The sequence below is a fragment of the Camponotus vicinus genome, unplaced genomic scaffold (assembly GCF_025532165.1).
Source record: "Camponotus vicinus isolate PSW18456_S1 unplaced genomic scaffold, iyCamVici1.0 SCAF_8, whole genome shotgun sequence".
NCBI classification, from domain to species: domain Eukaryota; kingdom Metazoa; phylum Arthropoda; class Insecta; order Hymenoptera; family Formicidae; genus Camponotus; species Camponotus vicinus.
The window spans coordinates 7,470,234-7,491,032 of record NW_028141980.1 but is presented as its reverse complement, the minus strand read 5'-3'; the positions used below and the strand labels follow the sequence as shown (position 1 = coordinate 7,491,032).

Genomic DNA, 20,799 nt, shown 5'->3' with positions numbered 1-20,799 from the left:
TGTAAAATCTGATTTGTGATCTTGCGATTGCAAGATAGAATACTCTTGCATTCGTTATTTTACTCTGACTAGAGAGATATATAACATATATAAATAACATATATAAGTTATCAGTGAAAATATACATATATCGAAACAGTAATACATCCATTCACACATTTTTTAATTAGTTGATTACGAATATTATTCATTTGGCATGAGCATTAATTTATTTACAAATCATCGATTTCCGTTATATTTTTATGATACTCTCAAACAAGTTTTTTCAGCTTAGGCATTCTTTTGGGGCACTTCTCCACATGAATATTCCAATGACGAGTTTGGCACCTCTCGTCGCAATAGAAGGCTGCTTCGCAGCCCAGGCACTTGAACATGGAACCAATTAGACCACAATTTGAGCACTCCAGACTGTTTGTAGTTTCCAGAGTGCGGTTCACTTTTCCTAGATGTGGCGTTTCGCAGTTACGATTCTCTTTTCTCGTGGATTCCTTGACAGTCAACGTGCTGTTGGATGTCAAGATCGGAGTAGATTTGTAGGGGGTCGATGTGGCAGGTACCGAAGACGTTGATTCCTGCATATTATCGCCGAAAATAGTAGAGGGCGGTTGAGAATAAGAGACATCATCCGTTTTCACATAAGGTATTCGGTCTAAAATGAGATTCTGTAGTTGACAGTAACCGTTGTTATTCAATCGCGTTGAGTCTACGTTGACGCCAGCGACGGATTGCACCGGTTCTTGCGACAAACGCTCGCGATTCGCAACTGCTGGTCTATTTGTTGCCATCAACTGTGAGGATTCGTTATCCATAACGCCACCAATACCACCAGACATTACCATTTCTGCATCGGTTCTACTGTATGATGGTAAAACCGTGCCACCGCGTTGTCGGCCGAAGGAAGCTGCTGCGACCACCGCGGCTGCCGCCGCCGCAGCAACTACATCCGGGATCATTCTGTTCCTATTGCATTGACCATTACTCGCGGTAGGATAGCCGCTTAGAGCGGTACGCGCTGCCAAGGTACCATGCTGCGCGGTGGCTGCTAACGGCGGAGGTGGCGGTAGCAGGAGCGATGGCAGACAGGCCGATGCAGTGCCATTCTGGGTGGTGGCCGTTCTTAATCTATGATCGTAGTCCAAGCCGGCGGCAGCGGCGGCGGCAGCAGCAGCAGCAGCGTGCTGATAACCACCCGCGGATAATGAACCAGGATACTTGAGGAGATCTGTAGCGGCGTAGTGGCGAGTCGTCGCGTCCTGTATGTGTCCAGGGAAACGCTTATCGAGATGCTGCATCTGACGAAGCGCAGAAGCGGGATGTTGCGGATCCTGTAACGGACTTATTGGATAACCGCTTATTGATGATGTAGCGGGATGAAGGCGTGAATGATAAGAATAATCGCCATAGGGACATATTGCTGAGTGGTAACCGAAAGCCGCACCGCCGTAAGGATCAATCTGCAAAGATAAATAAAGAAATACGTTATATTTATCGTATTATAAATGATGAAATTATATTTATCGTAAGCAAAATTCTTTCTAAGCAACTGATTAATATATAGTAAAATGTTGATAGATGTTATAAATATAATACACATATTTCAAAAATATAAAATAGATATAAATGATTCAAAAATCGAAAAATGCAATTGCCTCGAGAAAATACACATATATTTTTTGCGCAGTAAATGTAATAACATTTTGATTTTAATATCCAAGTAAACACTGTTATATTAATATTATATAACGTCTATATACCCGGGAAAAAAAAGTCCATGTCTATTTATATAAAAAAAAAGTAAAATTATATACAGTCTTATATAATTATATATAATATCACATATGATTTTATCATAGCATACGTTTTTGTATATGCTTAGATATGATGTCCATCTCTGACCATTTCTGATCATAAAAAATGATATTAGATACCTCACGTCATTTTGTACAATCAGACATTGTCAGATATTGATATCATATCTAAGCATGTATAAAACCAAAGCAAAGGTTAGTTTCATGTATGCTTTGATATAAATCATATATGATATTATATATAATCATTTAAGATTATATATGATTTTACCTTTTTTTATATAGACAAATATAATTTTTTCTAAAAATTATATCTTGCATTATATATTTAATTAATTATAAGTCCTCTTTATAAGTCCTCTTAATAAATATTCTTAATAAATAAGAATATATTCTTAATGAATAAGAATATATTCTTAATTTGCGACTTCTACGCCGCAACTCGATTTTCGTGTGCGCGACATGTTTCTTCATTTGCCGCTACGCGGCGACACCACTCTTAATTTTTCTCGTATTCAATATTTATCATGAAATGTATATAAAGGACTTGTATTAACGTAAGATCTAAAGTATATTTTTTTCCCTTAGCAGTGGTGTGAAAGAGAGGACGCTGCTCACACACAGGTTCTCTGTGTGCACGTGAGCCGCATCCTCTTTCTGACATCACTGTTTATCAGTTTAATTTCAAACTGAATTTAAAATAATTTATTTAGGCTGCGTTCCGATATTCACTGCCAGTACTGAGAATCTATAGTTTATGTCACGCATACTATAGATTTTCAGTACTGGCAGTGAATATCGGAACGCAGCCTTAATAATTTGGATTCCTTGTTGGGATTCAGAATATTAAACAGATCATTTGAAATTAGGCGGAAAAAAACTTTTAGACCAATAATTAAATTTATTTGACTTCAACAAAATTTATTAAATCCAAAGAAATAATTTTCTCTGTATATTAAGAATATCTCTTTAGAAGATTTTCCTCTTAACTTAAGAGGATCCTCTTGGCGCCTATTTTAGTGGTATATATTCTAAAGATAAGTGGCATATTCTTAAGTTAAGGATACAATTCTTAAGTTAAGAATACAATTCTTAAGTTAAGAATACAATTCTTAAGTTAAGAATACAATTTTTTCAGTGTACTCTTAGTGGTACTTAATTTTCAGATCTGATAATATTTATTCATATATGATATCATATATGACTATATTTGGCAAAACATAATTAGATATTGACAAAATCCATATATGGTCAATTTTATATGGACTTTTTTTTCCCGGGTATTCAAAAGAAGAATATTATATAACGTATATACAGGGTGTCCTAAACCACCCGTACACCCCTTTTCTTTAAAAAACTAAGCATTTTAGAGAAAAACGTTTTCGACAAAAATTGTATGGTTTTGAGGGGAACATAAGATGGTGTCATTGGTTTGACCTTGGATGGCATCGTTAAGGTGAGGTCAAGGACACCTTTAATTTTTTAAATGGAACCACCTATTTTTTATTGCATATTCTTATAGCTTATGTCGAGAGCTTTCCAAAACACTATAATAAAGTATTTTTTCATCAAGTACTTTTCGAGTTATAAGGCTTTAAATAATTTCTTAATTTTACATAAACCATAAAATATCCAGTAAAATATTCATTTTTCGATTATCTTACCTTAATACTTTTATGTACAAAATAATGAGAGGAATCGATTGGTGTAAAGAAAACACATAATTGTTTCGAAAAAAAAAATGTAATTGTTAATTGCAAATTACATTTTTTTTTTCGAAACAATTTTGTGTTTTCTTTATACCAATTGATTCCTCTCATTATTTTGTACATAAAAATATTAAGGTAAGATAATCGAAAAATGAATATTTTACAAGATATTTTACGGTTTATGTAAAATTAAGAAATTATTTCAAGCCTCATAACTCAAAAAGTACTTAACGAAAAGGTAATTAATTATAGTGTTTTGGAAAGCTCTCGAGATAAGCTACAAGAATGTGCAAAAATATATAGGGTGTTCCATTTAAAAAAATTGAAGTGACCTTCACGTGACCTTCAAATGACTCTTCAAGGTCAAACCAATGGTACCATCTTATGGCTCCCTCGAAACCAAACAACTTTTGTCTGAAACATTTTTCTCTCCCGGGCTTGGTTTTCGAGATATTCGACTGGATGGATTAAAATGGGCCACCCTGTATATTACAATTTTATATCATATAGATAAAAAATTTATTATATTATTTTTGTTATTTCCACATTTATCATATTACTGCAATAAATAATGTTTGTTGGTATATTTTTTATTTCTAAGAAGACTATTAAATTCCACAAAAAGCAAAGCATAAAACAGTCCTTGCAGAAGTGAAAAAAGTACACCAAGTACATAAAAAACATTCAAAATCAAGCAACGCGGTAGCGTCGCGATGCCAAGTACATAAAAAACTGATAAAAAATTGGATCCGAGCATTGAGAGTCACTGTTCTCGACGCGGCGCTACCAAGTAGCTTATCCGGAATTTTACGTTAAATGACGTCACACATAAACTTTCGATTGAAATATTTCAGAAACTAAAGCCGTAATTAAAAATCTAACGGCATTTTTCTCATATAATGTGAATACAAGCTTTCGATTGTGACCAGTTTGAATAAAATCGGTGCAGTCAATCCCGAGAAATGATAATCGCATGTCAGAATTGTGACATGTTTCATTTTCCGTCATAAGATTCAGATTCATGAACGTATCTTCGCACGCACACATTCAAAGCGATTTTGTCCCTCAAGCTGCGTTCATACCGCGCATATATGATTATTCGCTTTAGTGTGCAAAAATGCTTTAAGAAACAAAACCATTTATGTACATGTGTGTGCATACGTGTGATATGTGTATATGTGTGTGTATACGTGTGAGAGATTAATTTATCGCATAACAATTTTCAAAAACCTCTTAGAGGTAAAATCTAATCTATCTCGAAAACGGTATCACAAAAATATAAAAACTGTGCCGTTAGATAAGACTTCTAAGGAGACTAATTTATCGTATTATAACAATATTCAAAAACCACCCCTTGGGAGTGAAAAATATCTAGAAAAATATCTATAATAATATCTAGAAAATGAAACCTTGTAAAAATACGCGACTTACCCTTAGTAAAGATTTTTAAAAATGCGTATATATTTTTTGCAGAAATAATATAAATTTTTATAAAAAGGTGATGATATCTCTAGAAACCTCTAGAAACCTCTAGAAACAACCTTATAACGGTAAAATAAAATACGTCAAGTATATAAAAAAATATCTTTAAAAAATCTAACATATATTTTCTGTAGAAATAATATTTTTTACAAAAAGCAGTGAGATCTCTTAGAAAAAACCTTATAAAGGTAAGAAAATACGCCAAGTACATAAAAAAATCAAAAAATCTAAAAGAGTGATAAAAATAAAATATTTAAAAATCGATATGAGATCAATACTATTAGCCAAATACAATAAATTATGTGATATTAATTCGTAATCGATACTAAATGAGTTAAGATTACTTTAATTCCTAAAGCATTTTTTATATGATGTATATAATTTAAAAAAGTTTTATACAAATTCTAAATCGCATAAGTGACCTTCAGGTCGAAGTAAGATATGAAAACTTGGCGTGCCCCCCCTCCCGCTCCGTCGTTTACATATCTTGAATAAAATAAAAAATTTGATTATACAATATACACCCAGTAAGCAAAATGTTAGCAGGTTGGCAGCAGATTGGCAGCAAATTCGATCAGAATCCCACACCAGAACCGTAGCCATCTGTGTCCGCATTAAGCTTTTGTTTTGGCGACAGAGTCTGTAAAACATAACCTGTCATCAAACTGTCGGCAGAAACCGAGCAGGATCTGCGTGATGCAATTTGATGTTAGATTGCCAGCAGAAACCGAGCAGAATCTGCGCATGCAACCTGATGGCAAATTGACAGCAGAAACTGCACAAGATTTGCGCTTACTTTTATTAATATTATATAAATGCAACAAAATTGATTATTACAAGTGCTAAATAAGAATATTATCGGCAAGTTAATTACAATTTTCTTCTAAAATGACATATATGTCATATGTTATATCGTAATATATGTTAATGTAATATATGTTATATCGTAGTTATATCTCATATAGCGAAGGACTAATTTAATTTAATTAAATTAATAATAAAGTAAATGATAAAAGTAAATGTAACTTGTAAAACTGGAGATGTAATTTATTTAGAATTAAATTCTTGCTTTATGCCTCAAATAGGCAGTACATGAATAATTTTCCATTTATCATATTGATTCCAATCAGTTTAATATTCTGAATCTCATCTGCTTGTATCAGATATCAGAAATTAAAGTGATAGAAATTAAAATGATAATTACTATATTTTTAGTCTTTTCTTCATATTCGCGACTTTATATATATTTCTGACAGAAATTAGATTACGAGAAAGTACAGCTCACGTAGCGATAAGTGAAGGAACTATCGAATCATGCAAACTCTGTTCCGTTTCTGCCGTCAATCTGCTATCAGAGATTGTGTGCGCAGATTCCGCTCGATTTTTGTTATCAATTTGCTATCAAATTGCGCCTTACAGATCTTGTTAAATTTCTGCTATCAATTTGCCGTCAGTTACATCTGCAGGCTTTACTCGATTTCTGCCGATAATTTGACATCAAATTTCATTGCGCAGATCCTGCTCGATTTTTGCCGACAATCTGATATCAAACTGTGTTGCGCAGATCTTGCTCGATTTCTGCCACCAATCTGCTATGATAATTTTAAACAAATCCTGTTCAGTATCTGCTATCAAATTATGTCAGCAGGTTTTGTAACATTTCTGCTGACATTCTGTTATCATTATTTGATATAACAAATTTTTTATACAATTTGCAATCTTACTGTCGACAAAAATTTGTAGCAGAAATTGACAAAATCTGTTTGAACAGACTTTGCTGACTGGGCATATATACAATATATATTTGTTAATCCTTTCATTTAGTAAGTACAATTTACATTTTTATAAAATAAGCTTTAGACTACGAATGTGCAACAGGCAGCCTGTGGGTCAGAAACGACCTGCGAAGCTTTTCAATCTGACTTACAACAATTAAACTTTACTTGCAGAGAAAATAAAAAAACTCATAAAAAAAGAGATTTCACTTTGCCTAATCTCTATGTGATGATTTCCAGGTAATACAGAGGAGACAAGATATATAAGTTCGAAATTTAGCTACGCGCGTGCGCGGTCCGTAGTGTAATTTTAAATTTTACATTGGGCCCATCAAAAATCTAGCTTTTTCCTGTTTTAAACTGTATGATTTAAATACGGGGCACGCCAAGTTTTCTTATCTTACTTCGACCTAAAGGTCATTTATGCGATTTAGAATTTGTGTAAAACTTTTTTAAATTATATACATCATATAAAAAATGCTTTAGGAATTAAAGTAATCTTAACTCATTTAGTATCGATTACGAATTAATATTACATAATTTATTGTACTTGGCTAATAGTATTGATCTCATATCGGTTTTTAAATATTTTATTTTTATCACTCTTTTAGATTTTTTTATTTTTTTTATGTACTTGGCGTATTTTTTTACCTTTATAAGGTTTTTTTTTAGGGTTATATTTAATTGTACAAAATCAAAATATCTAAAAAAAAGCATTAATCAAAAAATTCTCAAAAAATCCTATCAGATCATCAATTGATTTGCACAGATAATTATCCTTAGTATTTTGTTTAATTGATAATTTGTCGAAAAATTATCATTTTTTACCGCGTAATTAGGTGGATAGAATTGAGTAACCGAGATGGGGGGACAGATAGCTGGCCTCACTGCAGGTGCTGCGGATGATGCTGCCGTGTACAATTGTTGCTGACGTTGTTGATGCTGTTGACGCTGCCATCTTTCCGTATTCCATTGCGGTGCTACGTTAACTATATTGTTTCGTGTCGAATTACTCGGTGTGCTTCCACGGGTCTTTTGCGTTTCCAATCCGGGAACCTGCATATGCACAATCAGAAATTCTCAATAATCTATTTTATTATCAAAGAGAAGTAATCGAGCTTTTTGGTAAGAGATATCCAGTAAACACTGTTACATTCCTTAATGTTATATAGAAGCAATAAAGCGTAATATTGCAAGTAACATACATTAGTGTTACTGATAACTTACTGATTAATTGTAATTTCCCACTCAACATGTAATATAATGTTATATTGTTATTACATCGTAGTTATACTTTATATAAAATTGATTCATATAGAATATTGTTCATATATAGAATTGTTAATTGAATAAATAAAATAAATTATATGTATTTAATTTACAAAAAATTCGAGATTTAATTTATTTAGAAATTTCGATTTTTTGCTTCAAATACGCAATAACTAAATTATTTTCCATTGACTCATTCAATTTCAAATAATTTGTTTAATATTTCAAATCCTTTGTTGGAATTGTATTAGAAATACAAAAAAGATAGAGATTTTAGATCTTGTATTAATACCCTTTATAAGCTTTATATCTAATTCATGATAAGAAATTAAATACGAGTTAGTTAAATCTGGATCTTTCATCGCGTAATGGTAAGTGTAGAAACATGTATATAACAATGTATTGTAATAATATTCTGTTACATTACTGTTGCAAAATAATACGTATGATATATTGCAGTTTTATATCATATAGATGACTTCCATTATATTATTTGTTATTTCCACGTTATATTACTGCAACAAGCAGTATTTATTGGGATATACTAACACGAGCAGCTTCCGCCGTCGGTGCGGTTGGTAAGGTAACTCCAGATTGTAATTTGGACTTGGATTTGGCAACCTGCTTCTTTGACATTCGCGCTACCCAATTGCCTAATGTAGGAAATTGTTCCGTCATGATGCGATTTCCGTCGTTTCGCTGACTGATAGGTTCTTGAATAATTTTGCTGTTGCAACTATTAGGCAAACTAATATGTAAGAAAAAACGCGTGTTAAATTTGTATTATTATCTATAATATTATATTATTATACATTTTAATTATTATTTTTTTTAAATTTTGTATTAATAGAAATTAAATTTGTATTAATAGAAATTAAATTTGTATAGCATATATTTTATAGTATATAAAATCACAACACTTACACGATACATTGTTGATTCGAACTGCTAACTGTAGATCCAGATTGAGTGAATCCCAAGGATATTGCTGGATCTAATGCTTTAGGTTGATTTATGTTTGATGTCATCATCTAGAAGCATGTCAAATGCACTTTAATTTCTTAAAATTACTTTTCCAAAATGATTCAAGCTTTCGCAATAAAAAGAAATAAAAAATAGATTATATATTGATAGTAGTAATATAGAGCAACTTCATTTATTAATTGCTCTAATTAAATTATTATGTGCATTAATTCGCAGAAAAATATTTAAAAGAAGAAGATATGAAACCAAGAAAAAAACTTAAAAAATGTCTATGCAAATTAATTTCAACAAATTGTATTAATTGCATATTTGTTTTATTTTTCATCTAAACATAAGTCTTTGGATTTTAGTACTTGGTAACAATTTGATATATACAATAATTTTAGATAAAGGAGCAAGATCTTTATATAAAAGTTTTTGTATATCGTTTACCTTCTGCGCATCTCTCGAATTCTGTATGACGCCTGTAAAAACGACGTTATCTCGCGCGACGGACGAGCCATAATAATTTGACTGCAGTTGCAAGATATTAGTCACATTGGCGGTAGGTACTTGCGGTCGTCCGGTTGTTATCGTTGATGCAGCATCCTGCACAGCAGTGACCGCGCTTACGACCGCTTTATCCTCACTGTTGATCCTTTCCTCCGATTGATAACTTCCATATTCCGTAGTCTTTTTAGTTTCTTCGACAATCGGATTGGATGAAGATAAAGCTTCGTTCGATCTCTGATCCGGTTCCTGTTTCTCGTAAACAATTTGTTTGCTCGCGCCGGTTTCCAAGATCTGCATTACTTCGTTAAGATGTCCAATTTGAGTAGTCGATCCTTCCTTTGTATCTCTTACATCGCTTCCATCTATCTCGAGATCCATCGTTGAACCTATCAAAAAGTTATCCGAAGATATTGATGATGTTGCTTGATGAACGTCATCGAATGTTTTGGTATCTTCTGTGATTTTCTTCTTAATTTCCGGATTCTTCAATTTCAGCGAGGTCTCTTCTCTATCCCATTCTGCTGTACTACTTTCCACGCCTTCGATTTCGGACGATGAAACTGAAGATACAATTGCTGGTGCTCTTGTTACACTATCGCGAATTATCGTTTGATTCGTATCATCCACCTTTACATCCTTCTCGATTGTCGAGTTCAACGAACTGTCGTCTGCGTGCCAGCTCTTAGTGGTAGATCCAAGATTTTGTTTCAGACACTCCAAAGCAGTTGGTTGGATCGCGATATAAACTCTAGGTAACACCGGTGGACTATCTCTCATTGCATCAGGCGATTTACCTCTTTCATAATTGATAGGAGAGCGAGGTGATAGCTTCGGCGGTTCCGGAGAAGGAGATGGGGAAATACTGCTTCTGGATACTCCGTTTACCTTTCCAATATATATATATATACATCGTTAGTAGAAATGACATCATATAAAATAATCGAAGAAATCGTCTATTATGTAAAAATTAAATAAAGTGAATTTTTATTCATCAAAAACGATCGGATTTCAATACGGTCTTATCGACGAATAAAAAGATTATTTTATTTAAAAAAAAAGAAGGATTTTGCAACAACTATTTTATCCCATTACCTGCACGATATCACCATCAACGATTTTGTCAACTGAAATCGAACGCTCATCCAATTCATAGTCAAGATCAATGACGATGTTATCATCGGTCGTTGATGGTATAGAAGCAGACAGTTTGCACAATAACTTCGAGATATTCTCGATCTGTTTCTCATAGCAATTCATCATTTGACGCAGCCGAGTGCTATGCTGTGGGCTCATTTCGCCAACATTGTCGCATTCGGCCATCTCCCGTGAGAGTTCCAATGCCTTGCCGCGTAATTCCCGCAGCTTTTGACGCAGCCGGTTGCGACGATATTTGATTTTGTAGCCGTCGCTCTTCGACGAGGATCGCCGATTCTTATCCCGCGTTGATGATTCGCCAAGCTCTTTCTCCGAGATTACGCTGCTCCAGAAAGAAGTGGCGGAATACTCAGAGGGCGATTCCGGACGTGGCGTGGCGCCGGTGACAATGCGATAGTTGGATTCGTTCTCCGACTTTCTGGTATTCATCTCGACATTGTGATATTCGTTGGTAGTGTTCGCTGAAAATTAAATTAAACAACTAATAGATAATAATTAAAAAAAAAAACTATTTTTTAACATCTTAACATATCCACGCCCGCAAATATAAATTTTTTTTTAATGTTTAATTCTACGAAAAATTTCCGATTGTCTTCTGGCTATGAAGAATTTATGAATAAGATAAATAATTCACTTGGAATAAATAATTAGAAGCATCGAATCCAAAAAAACGACATACCTTCGCGCACGATTTTTTTCAGTCTTAAAGGAGGCACGACTTTATTGGAAATTTCCTTCGTTTTTTCCCCTTCGGGCTCCGTCATTGATACTACCACCGATGACGAATATCTTTTATCATCCCACAGTTTTATCACCACGTGTTGCTGCGATTTCCTTTCTTCTTTGTCAATCAAATTATTCGAACAATTTTTGGAGTATTCTTTTAAAATATTCTTGACACGTTCATCGCATACATAATTGGCATCCACTTCGTGAGATTTCCTCCGTTTCTTCACGTCTTTGGTAAGTTCTTTCTCGTATTCTCTGTCTCTATCTTCACCGGATTTTTTCTTAACATTGTTCATCTCTTTTGTCTGTAATAATAATAATCACTAAGTGATACAATTATATTAATGATACGATATTTAAAATATCGTATAATTAAAATCAATAATTATTGATTGACTCTAATCTTCAATTTCGATCCGCGAATATGTTACTTATTTTAGAATAGCTGTAACTATATATAGCGAACTATAATAGAAAAAAATATATTAATAAGCAAATAATATAATTCATATAATAATAAAATAATAAAAATAATATAATAATATAATAATAAAAATAATATAGTTAATATACAGGGTGTCATGAAAGTGAGCATGACTTTAAAAAATTAAGGTAGATTGGCTCAAAATTAGAAGAAAAGTCTTGTACAGTTATGCAATATTCGCAATAATTAACGAGAAATAAATTAAAGAAAATCGGCCAATGCGCGTGGCTAGAGCGATGAGTGTGTAGGCGCGCGGCGAAGGCTCTTCCCCTCTCCAATCACTGCTTCGCTGCGCGCCGCCATTATGTTACAGTGAGACCGCCTTCACCGCCACACACTTCTAGCCACGCGCATTGGCCGATTTTCTTTAATTTATTTCTCGTTAATTATTGCGAATATTGCATAACTGTACAAGACTTTTCTTCTCATTTTGAGCCAATCTATCTTAATTTCTTAAAGTCATGCTCACTTTCATGACACCCTGTATAAAACAAATATAAAAGAGCAAAATATTGATAATATATATTATTACACGAGAAATTATTTTAATAATAAATTTTAAATTCACAAACAGATAACAGAGAGACAGTATTTTATACAAATCCATGCAATTCGCATTGCAATTCGAAATTATTTTAATATAACGATAGAAAAGTCATATATATGTCTCATATGTATGTTAAAAATATAGTACATTCGAAAATAATTGTTTCTTTACTTAATCCATTTTTTGGAGAGAAAAAAAAACTAAAAAAACAACTTGATCTCCAAGTTTGCTTTGCTACCTGTACGGCGTTAGTCGGAATACGTGGTAGAATGTAGTCCGAGCGATCAATCGTGAACATGCCGTTTCCATTCTGTTGCCCAAAAGGAGGGAATTCATTCGGATCCTCCGTCAACATCGAAGACGATATGTCCGATTGCACTTCGACCATATCCTCGAGATTCGACGTTTGCGATTTTGACAATTTAAGTATCGGTGAACGCGATGTCACGAGCAATGCCGATCTCGTCGGCGTTGGGGGTGCCGGTCGGATCGGTAGGGAGCGATTAGGTTGCACGGGAATCACGCAAGGGCCACGATCCCTTAAGGCGGTCGCCAAACTGCCGCCCGTACCGCCACGTTGCAGTCTGCTGGAACTGTCGGCTATCATGATGCGAGATTCTGGGAAAGAACGGAACTTAGAATTAGATTTTTTTTCGGCATGACATAAAGAATATACACTGGAACTTCTCACGAGTAGATTGGAAAGTTCTGATATACTTTAATGAAGTTACTTTTACTCTTATTTAAGTTCAAATCCATAAGAGATATCCATTCATATGATAATTATTCGCGAGATTTGCATGAACATATCTTTTTTATACCGCCAGAAGAGAGTATTGCTTCTAGCTTGCATTGCTGCATGGCTGGATCATTACTCTTATTCAAGAACTTATTATCCAAGAATAGTTTTGTCATGAAATATATTCTTCAGAAATATACTTTTGAGAGGTTCCAGCATAAACCACTCAAATTTTATAAAAAAATTCTTTGATTTTCCAGGGCTTTTTGTACAAAATTCTAGCTAAAGAAAATAATTTTTATAAAGGTTTTTTGGCTTTAACTTTCTAAAATAAATTTGTTTATTGTATGCGTTTTCTTATGCTTTTCTGAAGGAAGAATATGGAATTACTTAAGTTTCAAATATTAGATTTGCAAATGAAAAAGAAACTGAACAGTTTTTGTAAGATAAACATTTTCACTTGCATAATATTTTCATCTTTTATCATTAAAAATTATAATAAAGAATATGTACTGCATATATTTTATTAAAGCGTTATATAAATAGAGTAAATAATTTTTATAAAGATTTTTTGGTACCATAAACAGAGATATATATTTATAATATATTTTAAATACATAATTCACACTAGGTTTATCGGCGGATTGCCAACTGCTTATAAGAACAAAATTATTAAAGAGAGAATTTTCTTTTAAATTCCTTGAATTCAAATAAAATTACTTGATTTTTTCAAATATAAAAGAAATCCCTGAGAAGTCCAGATTTTCCATGTTTTTTTTAGGGGAGGGGAGAGGGATAAAATCTCAATAAGATAATCTCGATCGAAAAATTTTCCAGAAAAACAGATTTTAAAATTTCATTGCCATATTTGAGATACATTCTATCGTGGTACAGATTCTCAATAAAATTTCGAGCAATATTTTCAGAAAATATACAATTAATGTAATACATATCGAAATATGGACGGAAATATTTTAATTTATTTTAATATATGCGATAGATAGATAGATAGATAGATAGATAGATAGATAGATAGATAGAGAGAGAGAGAGAGAGAGAGAGAGAGAATTATATTTCTGAAATTTTTTGTAACAAATCTAGAAATTTTCAAGACTTTTATTGCAAACTTATTAATATGATTTTTTACTTTTTATATTTTCTTCGTGCCGTGAATAAACACATGAAAACGGCAAAATAATTTTCCACGTTTATATTTCTCGAGTTTCAACAAAACAGATATTGAAATAGACTAGAAGAATTTGAATATCAATTTATGCAACTATTTGTTTTTACATACATACAGAATACATATGACGACTTATCATACGTATATTCTCGAGAAAATATTGGACATCAAAATTAGTGAAGATTGACGAGGGGGAGGTAATTGCGTGAAACTGCTTTTGCTCATTATCACATTCTCACCCGACATCTCTGAGTTCTCTTCGGTGCCGCCGAATCGCTTCAGGATCGTTTGCTTCCAAGTGGTTTGCCTCGATTCTTCGCTAGTCAGATCTACGAGAATCGGTGATTTCTCGTGTTCAATCGAGCCAACTATGGAATCTGTCTCGCCGCCGACAATTTCGGCTTCGTAATAATCCAAATGTTCCGTCAGGTCTTCGTCCTGATCCTCTTCTTCTTCTTCTGTCTTACGTATTTTTGCGACAGCGCAATCTTGCTGCTGCTGCTGTAGCTGACATTCTGCGCAATTTTTGCATGTGGAACACACGCCATTAACTTCCTCCTCGAATTCCTTCGAGCTGGAGATCCGTGGACAAGTCGGCCTTTCTTCGTTACTCCCGTCGCAGAGAAGCTCGACAATGTCACAGACGACAACATTGGAGTCGTTAACAGTGGAATCGAATCGGGATAAATTGCTTTCGGGATCATTAGATTCATCGTGTGATTTTTTGTCATGAGATATCGTGACGTTAGGCCAGCAAGATGATTGCGTGGACGATTGATCAGATTTTTCTTTTGACGATGGTTTTTTCTTTCGCGGCTTTAATGTGACATCCGAGTGATGATCGTGTGATCGCATTGTCTTCTTTTTTATTTCTTACGCGTTATAATTGAGCGACATGAGGAGGAATTTTTTGAATGTTCAGTAAATGGAATATCGCTAGAGCAATTTCGTGTTCCAGTCATATTTAAATTCATAGATGAACAGCTCATCCCATCCTCCCTTCCATTTACGAGACACACTATGATAATAATTATAATTGAAAGGGGAAGAAGGGAGAGAAGAGTAATTAAGTATTAAAGAGCCAACAGTATACTTTATCAGTTTTGGTCGATGAAGTTGAACAAAGTCTCGCGACGCAAATAATACATATGTAGGGGAGAGACGATCGCTTCGTGAAAGGGAAGGCAATAATTGCAAAGCTTCGTGTGCTACATGTCAACTGTTCTAGATGGTGTTTTTTTTCTTTCTTTTTTCGTTAGAGTTTCTCTTCCTATCGATTTTTATCGATCGTTTCTCGTACGCGCTGTGCAATATACATAGAAAACACGAAAAAGGGAGAAATTACGTTTCGCACGCGATGCACGCCTCCCTTGTCCCATTCCCACCCCCTCTCTCTCTTTCTCTCTCCTTTCTTTTTTACTTATTCGATGCATACACGCATTTTTCCTTTTTTTTACTGCACGGAAATTCACAATCGCGCCGAGTTAGGAAAAAGTTGAAAGCATAAGCCCCTCAAAGCAATCGAATATCGAAAAAAAGACTCTGTATTAAAAACTTTCATCGTACACACGCATGCTTGTATAAAATATAATTACTTTATATTCAACTTAACATCGCGCAATTAGGCCGTGAATATATTTTTTAAATAATGGGATAATCAACACTTAAACAAAACTACTAGCAATAAGTGGAAAAACGAGTTCACTGTTTAAAATACGAAATACAGCAGTATTTCCCTCGATAATCTATATTAAGTATATATTAAGTCTACATTAAGTAGCTTATTATTGATAAAACAATTAATTGCATATAAAACAACTAATCAATTAAATGTTTTTTTATTTAATTTGCTCCTTTCTATCGTCTCTCTTTTTCTCTCTTTTTTTATAAACGTCATTATATATATGTATATATATATATATATATATATATATATATATGTATATATGTATGTATGTATGTATGTATGTATGTGTGTATGTTGGAGAGAGAGAGGGGGGGAGAGAGAGAGAGAGAATATTTAAAGATAATATTCTTTTTTCATTTGTTTATATATTTTTGATATTATTTTTTTTAAATATAAGTATAATAAAATTTGTTAAAGATTACTAATCGTAAGAGAAACTATTATAGTATTTTGACTTATTATACCAATTAAGAGACTGTGCATACATTTCATCGACTTTACATCGTTCGTGTCAGTTTTGATAATAAAAGAAGTATAGATGGAAATTATCTTTGCGTTGAGATATCGAATCGTTAAACGAATATCACGAAAGTGATACGATCGTACATAATTGTAAAATCGAGATGTTGTGAAAATCGGCAAATAACATTTCGTTTGATTAATCAATTGTTATCAATGTATATTACGTTAAAGTAATTTTTATACAAACACACAAATCGCGAATCAAAACATTTTTCCGCTTGATCATCATAAACACGTCGGCTTTCGAGCGATCTTTTTTATCACTTTCTATCGTTGCGTTCGATCTTTAGCACCGACGAGTTAATGTATACTTCACACCAAATCTTACGTCACCGTATCACATTGCGCCAGGAATCACATGTCATCACCAGTCACCAATTGGAGACCACCAACCCCGCGACAAACTGTAAAAGATCGACAACGCGAAATCTCACATCTTGCTCTTCTCTTGTTCTCTTCTTTCTTCTTTCCTTTTAGGATATAAGAACGCGTTTCTTATCTCTTTTTTTTTATTTCAATTTTGGTCTAATCTTTAAGAAATTTTCCAATGGCATCTCAAAATATATCAAATCTGTAAAGTACACCAGGATTTTTAGCGACCTTGCTGTAGAAAACAGAACGCGTTCTGTTCTTGTCGACATCGTGGCGAATGCGAGCAAAATTCGCCACGGTGAACATCATCCTTCGCGATCTGTGGAAACGCGATATACTGCAAACGATGATACCTCAGACGTGTCACAAAGTTGCAATGTAGACTGTCATGCGAAGAAGCGGGCCTGTTAGCGAAGAGGGGGGGAGACGATAGAGTGGGTCGTGCGGCATGTGCGTGTTGTATTTTTCTCCCCTCTTTATTTAACACCACACGCGTGACGACTAGCCTCCCTTTCAGGAGCCCTTCGATACACGACAGGCGTATTTCAATTGGCCGTTCAGGACGCGCATCTTCTGGCGCAGGCGGAAGGACGAAGAGAAGGGACAGTCGCGAGTCGATCACATTGATGTCCCTCTGCAATTTATTTTTTTTTGTTACGCACCTGCACGACTTGAGGCATTTATTCCTTATTAGAATCGAGGACCGATGTTCTCAAAATTTAACAATGTTCTGATTCTGTAGAACGACATATTTCTCTCTTTCTCGTCTCCGCAGCAAAAGTCTCTACGAATAGCGCTTGATATCTAAATGCTTCGATTGTAAAACATGTTAAGCAACATTGTTGGCGTCATGAGAGCCGTGTTAATGCTTCCTTTATCTACAATTTTATGCGGTTGTACGACCGTTCAAGGATTAACGATAAGTCCATGATGATAAAAAAAAAATGGAGACCAAGCGCCGTCGTAAAACTTGACGCACGCGCCCAGTTCTTCATTTTAATTTATATTTTTTCTATAGCTCGATACACGATAATTTTAAATCGTTTATTAGATTTTGAATATCAATCTTTTTGAGAAATGAAATAATTATTCAAGAAAGCTATTAACGAAAGATAAATAGGGCTATTATTTTCACAGGATCATCTTTTTTTATTGACCTTCGCCATTCGATGAGTCTTGTAAAACGAGCATGAAACTCGTTTACATCATAACAACGTCGTTTCCGAGTTGAGAAAATCGTTTCGACATTGTTTCAAAAAATGAAATTTCTATATATGTTGTTCTCCATAAATTGAGGCCGGAGAACTTTCGAACGTGTATGGTCAATACGAGGGGGATAAACGAAGATGTACCCTTCGCGGATAATGTTGATGCAACGTGCATATAATCAGACAGAAAGGTAGAGAAAGAAGGGGCAGGGAGGGAGGGAGGGAGAGAGAGAGAGAGAGAGAGGGAGAGGGGGAGAGAGAGAGAGAGAGAGAGAGAGAGAGAGAGAGAGAGAGAGAGAGAGAGAGAGAGAGAGAGAGAGAGAGAGAGAGAGAGAGAGAATAGAACCCCTTTGAAAAGAAGAAGCTCTTTCATAATTTACATTTTTCCTCCCTCTCTTCTTCGCTTACGCGTATCTTGGTGTATTTCTGCGTTATATAACTTCGTTTAAGAATATACAACCTAATACCACCTCACTTGACATTCATAAGAAAGTGTCGTTTCTTGCCACTTTCCAGCCAATAATATATGTATTATAATTTCGAAGAAGGATCCCGAAGGAGAATGCACGAAAGATTACTTACCGGAGAATATATATTATTTAATGCTTTATATTGAGATATTGATTTGCTTCTAGCTTGATGGGAATGAGAAATTATTATATATTTACAGCGTGTATAAGTATCGTTATTAGATTCAATTTTAATTAACTAATTCATAGGAAAAGGGGATGCGAGTGCAAGAGATATCGGCCGTTCCTTGAAGAGGGAAGGGGGGGGGGTCTTTGTTGTGACAACGACAATGACGTTGTATATGTGCGGCAATGTATGGCTACGCGATGAACACTATGTCTATAGATAGAGCTCTATGTGCGCCTTTGCTTCTCGTCACGGTATCTACGTCCGGGTATATATGTATAAGGGTCATCGACATCCTTCTTTCACAAATATCGATAAAATCCGGATAAGAAATCGGCTGGCACGAGGAAATCGTTAGTCAGTTCGCAATTCCGCTCTCTTCGGAAAAGCTTCACCGGTGATATATCCATATTTGCGCTTATAGAATGTATAGTGTGCGCTTAATACAAAAACGGAGCCAATATATTGATTGAATGAAAAAAAGTTTTGCAGAAAATCCCAATGGATAGCTGACGAAATATCGCGATTTTGTGTTGATACGCTCGAATTCTTATGACAGCAAGTGTCAAACGGCAGCAGAAGAGATTTCTTCCTTGAAGAAATGTGAAAGCGATTTCGGAGAAATATTTGAGTAATGAAGATGGGTTAACAAATGTACGATTGATGAACAGGACGAATGATATAAATGATAATAGATAAAATGTATATTTTTTTCTATAATGCGAATTATATTGACTTGTTTAAATATAATTTTTAAGTATAATTCTCCATGTCTAATCGCTCTTGTTTAATTAAACGAACTGAAAGGTAAAGTGTACGCTTCGTAAATATTATGATCGAGATTGGACGGTTAAAATATGGATGTTTCAATGAAAATATCGAGAAGATGAATTGGATCAGAGACACATAATTATTAAATATATTTTAAATAAAAAAATATACGTGTACTCACTCGATAGACAGGGAAATTTCAGAATATCCTGCGATTATCATTTCCCGATTATGACAGTCAAGCCATCATCTTGCACGCACGTGATCTCCTGTAAACGGATATGCACTAGGAGATCGGCGAATCGTAGTAGAGTCAAACTCTCATAGAGACATATCCAGTCACCTTCGTTGTTTAATCGGACTGCATTGTCAAAAGATTCACTTTCGATCCAATGTAGAGGCATTCACTCGAATATTTTATCACTATCATGTTTTGAAAAAAAAAAAATCATATTTACACAAATTAACAAAAATAAGGCTGCAAGAGAGTTTCAATATTTATTTTTTGTTTTCATTGAATTTTCCAGGAAAAATAACGTATTTCTCATCTATATATCGTGAAAGACAAGCGTTATCGATAATCCATTGTATGTATATCACTTGAAGTCGTCTTGAAGCAGTTTCCAATTTATTAGTGTAATTTCACCGTCTAAGGATGGGCGACGTCGATGCGACAGACCGCGATGCGCCGAAGCCGGTGTGCCGCACGCGAGTGCGATTGTCGCGTCCCAAGGTACACATAGCAGCGCCACGTGGTACGTTACGGGGTCGTTACCGTCGACGGGGGTTCGCAGTCGTTAGTAACTCTCTCAGATCAACGATAACGGGGGGGGGGTGATGACGACGACCACTGCGCCACGATGGTATTGTAACATTTGTAACCAGTCCGCAGCCACGCGCCGAGTCATTCGTAGCTCGATGGTGGGTGGTTGCATCGTGAGATCTGCATCTTTATATGGAAAATGCTTAACAGATAAATGTCTCAAAATTATATATATATATATATATATATATATATATATATATATATATATATATACAGGGTGTCGCAGACTACCCGTATCAGTCAAATATCTCAAAAACTGAGCGCGGCAGACAAAAATATTTCAGACAAAAGTTGTAAGGTTTCAAGTAACGCATTACATGGCGATATCAGTATGACCTTGAAGAGTATTGTCAAGGTCACGTAAAGGTCATCTTGAATTCTGTAAATGGAAATCTCAATTTTTTATTGCATATTCTTG

At 34.5% G+C, this 20,799-nt stretch overlaps 1 protein-coding gene across 3 annotated transcripts; it reads right to left on the bottom strand.

Annotated features, from left to right (window-relative positions):
* Positions 1-146: 146 nt before the first annotated feature.
* Positions 147-20,286, bottom strand: LOC145975498 (uncharacterized). 3 transcript variants are annotated; one of them, XM_083106007.1, is made up of 10 exons: positions 15,453-17,689; positions 14,599-15,377; positions 12,673-13,052; positions 11,354-11,708; positions 10,612-11,135; positions 9,460-10,404; positions 8,968-9,074; positions 8,593-8,791; positions 7,603-7,830; positions 147-1,454 (listed from the first exon to the last, which is right to left on the bottom strand). In XM_083106007.1, the coding sequence occupies exons 2-10, from the start codon at positions 15,212-15,214 to the stop codon at positions 252-254; spliced, it is 4,557 nt and encodes a 1,518-aa protein (XP_082962133.1). In that variant the 5' UTR covers positions 15,215-15,377; positions 15,453-17,689; the 3' UTR covers positions 147-251. The 3 variants fall into 3 exon arrangements, with proteins under 3 accessions (XP_082962133.1, XP_082962134.1, XP_082962135.1); XM_083106008.1 differs by having other exon boundaries at positions 14,599-16,972; positions 17,169-17,689; XM_083106009.1 differs by lacking the exons at positions 14,599-15,377; positions 15,453-17,689 and adding an exon at positions 19,737-20,286.
* Between the last annotated feature and the right edge of the window lie 513 nt (positions 20,287-20,799).

Coding starts and splice junctions, on each gene's coding strand:
- LOC145975498 (XM_083106007.1), bottom strand. CDS start 15,214: ATGCGATCACACGATCATCACTCGGATGTCACATTAAAGCCGCGAAAG. Junction 9,075..9,459: donor ATTCGAGAGATGCGCAGAAG/GTAAACGATATA, acceptor ACATGCTTCTAG/ATGATGACATCAAACATAAA. Junction 8,792..8,967: donor TCGAATCAACAATGTATCGT/GTAAGTGTTGTG, acceptor CTTACATATTAG/TTTGCCTAATAGTTGCAACA.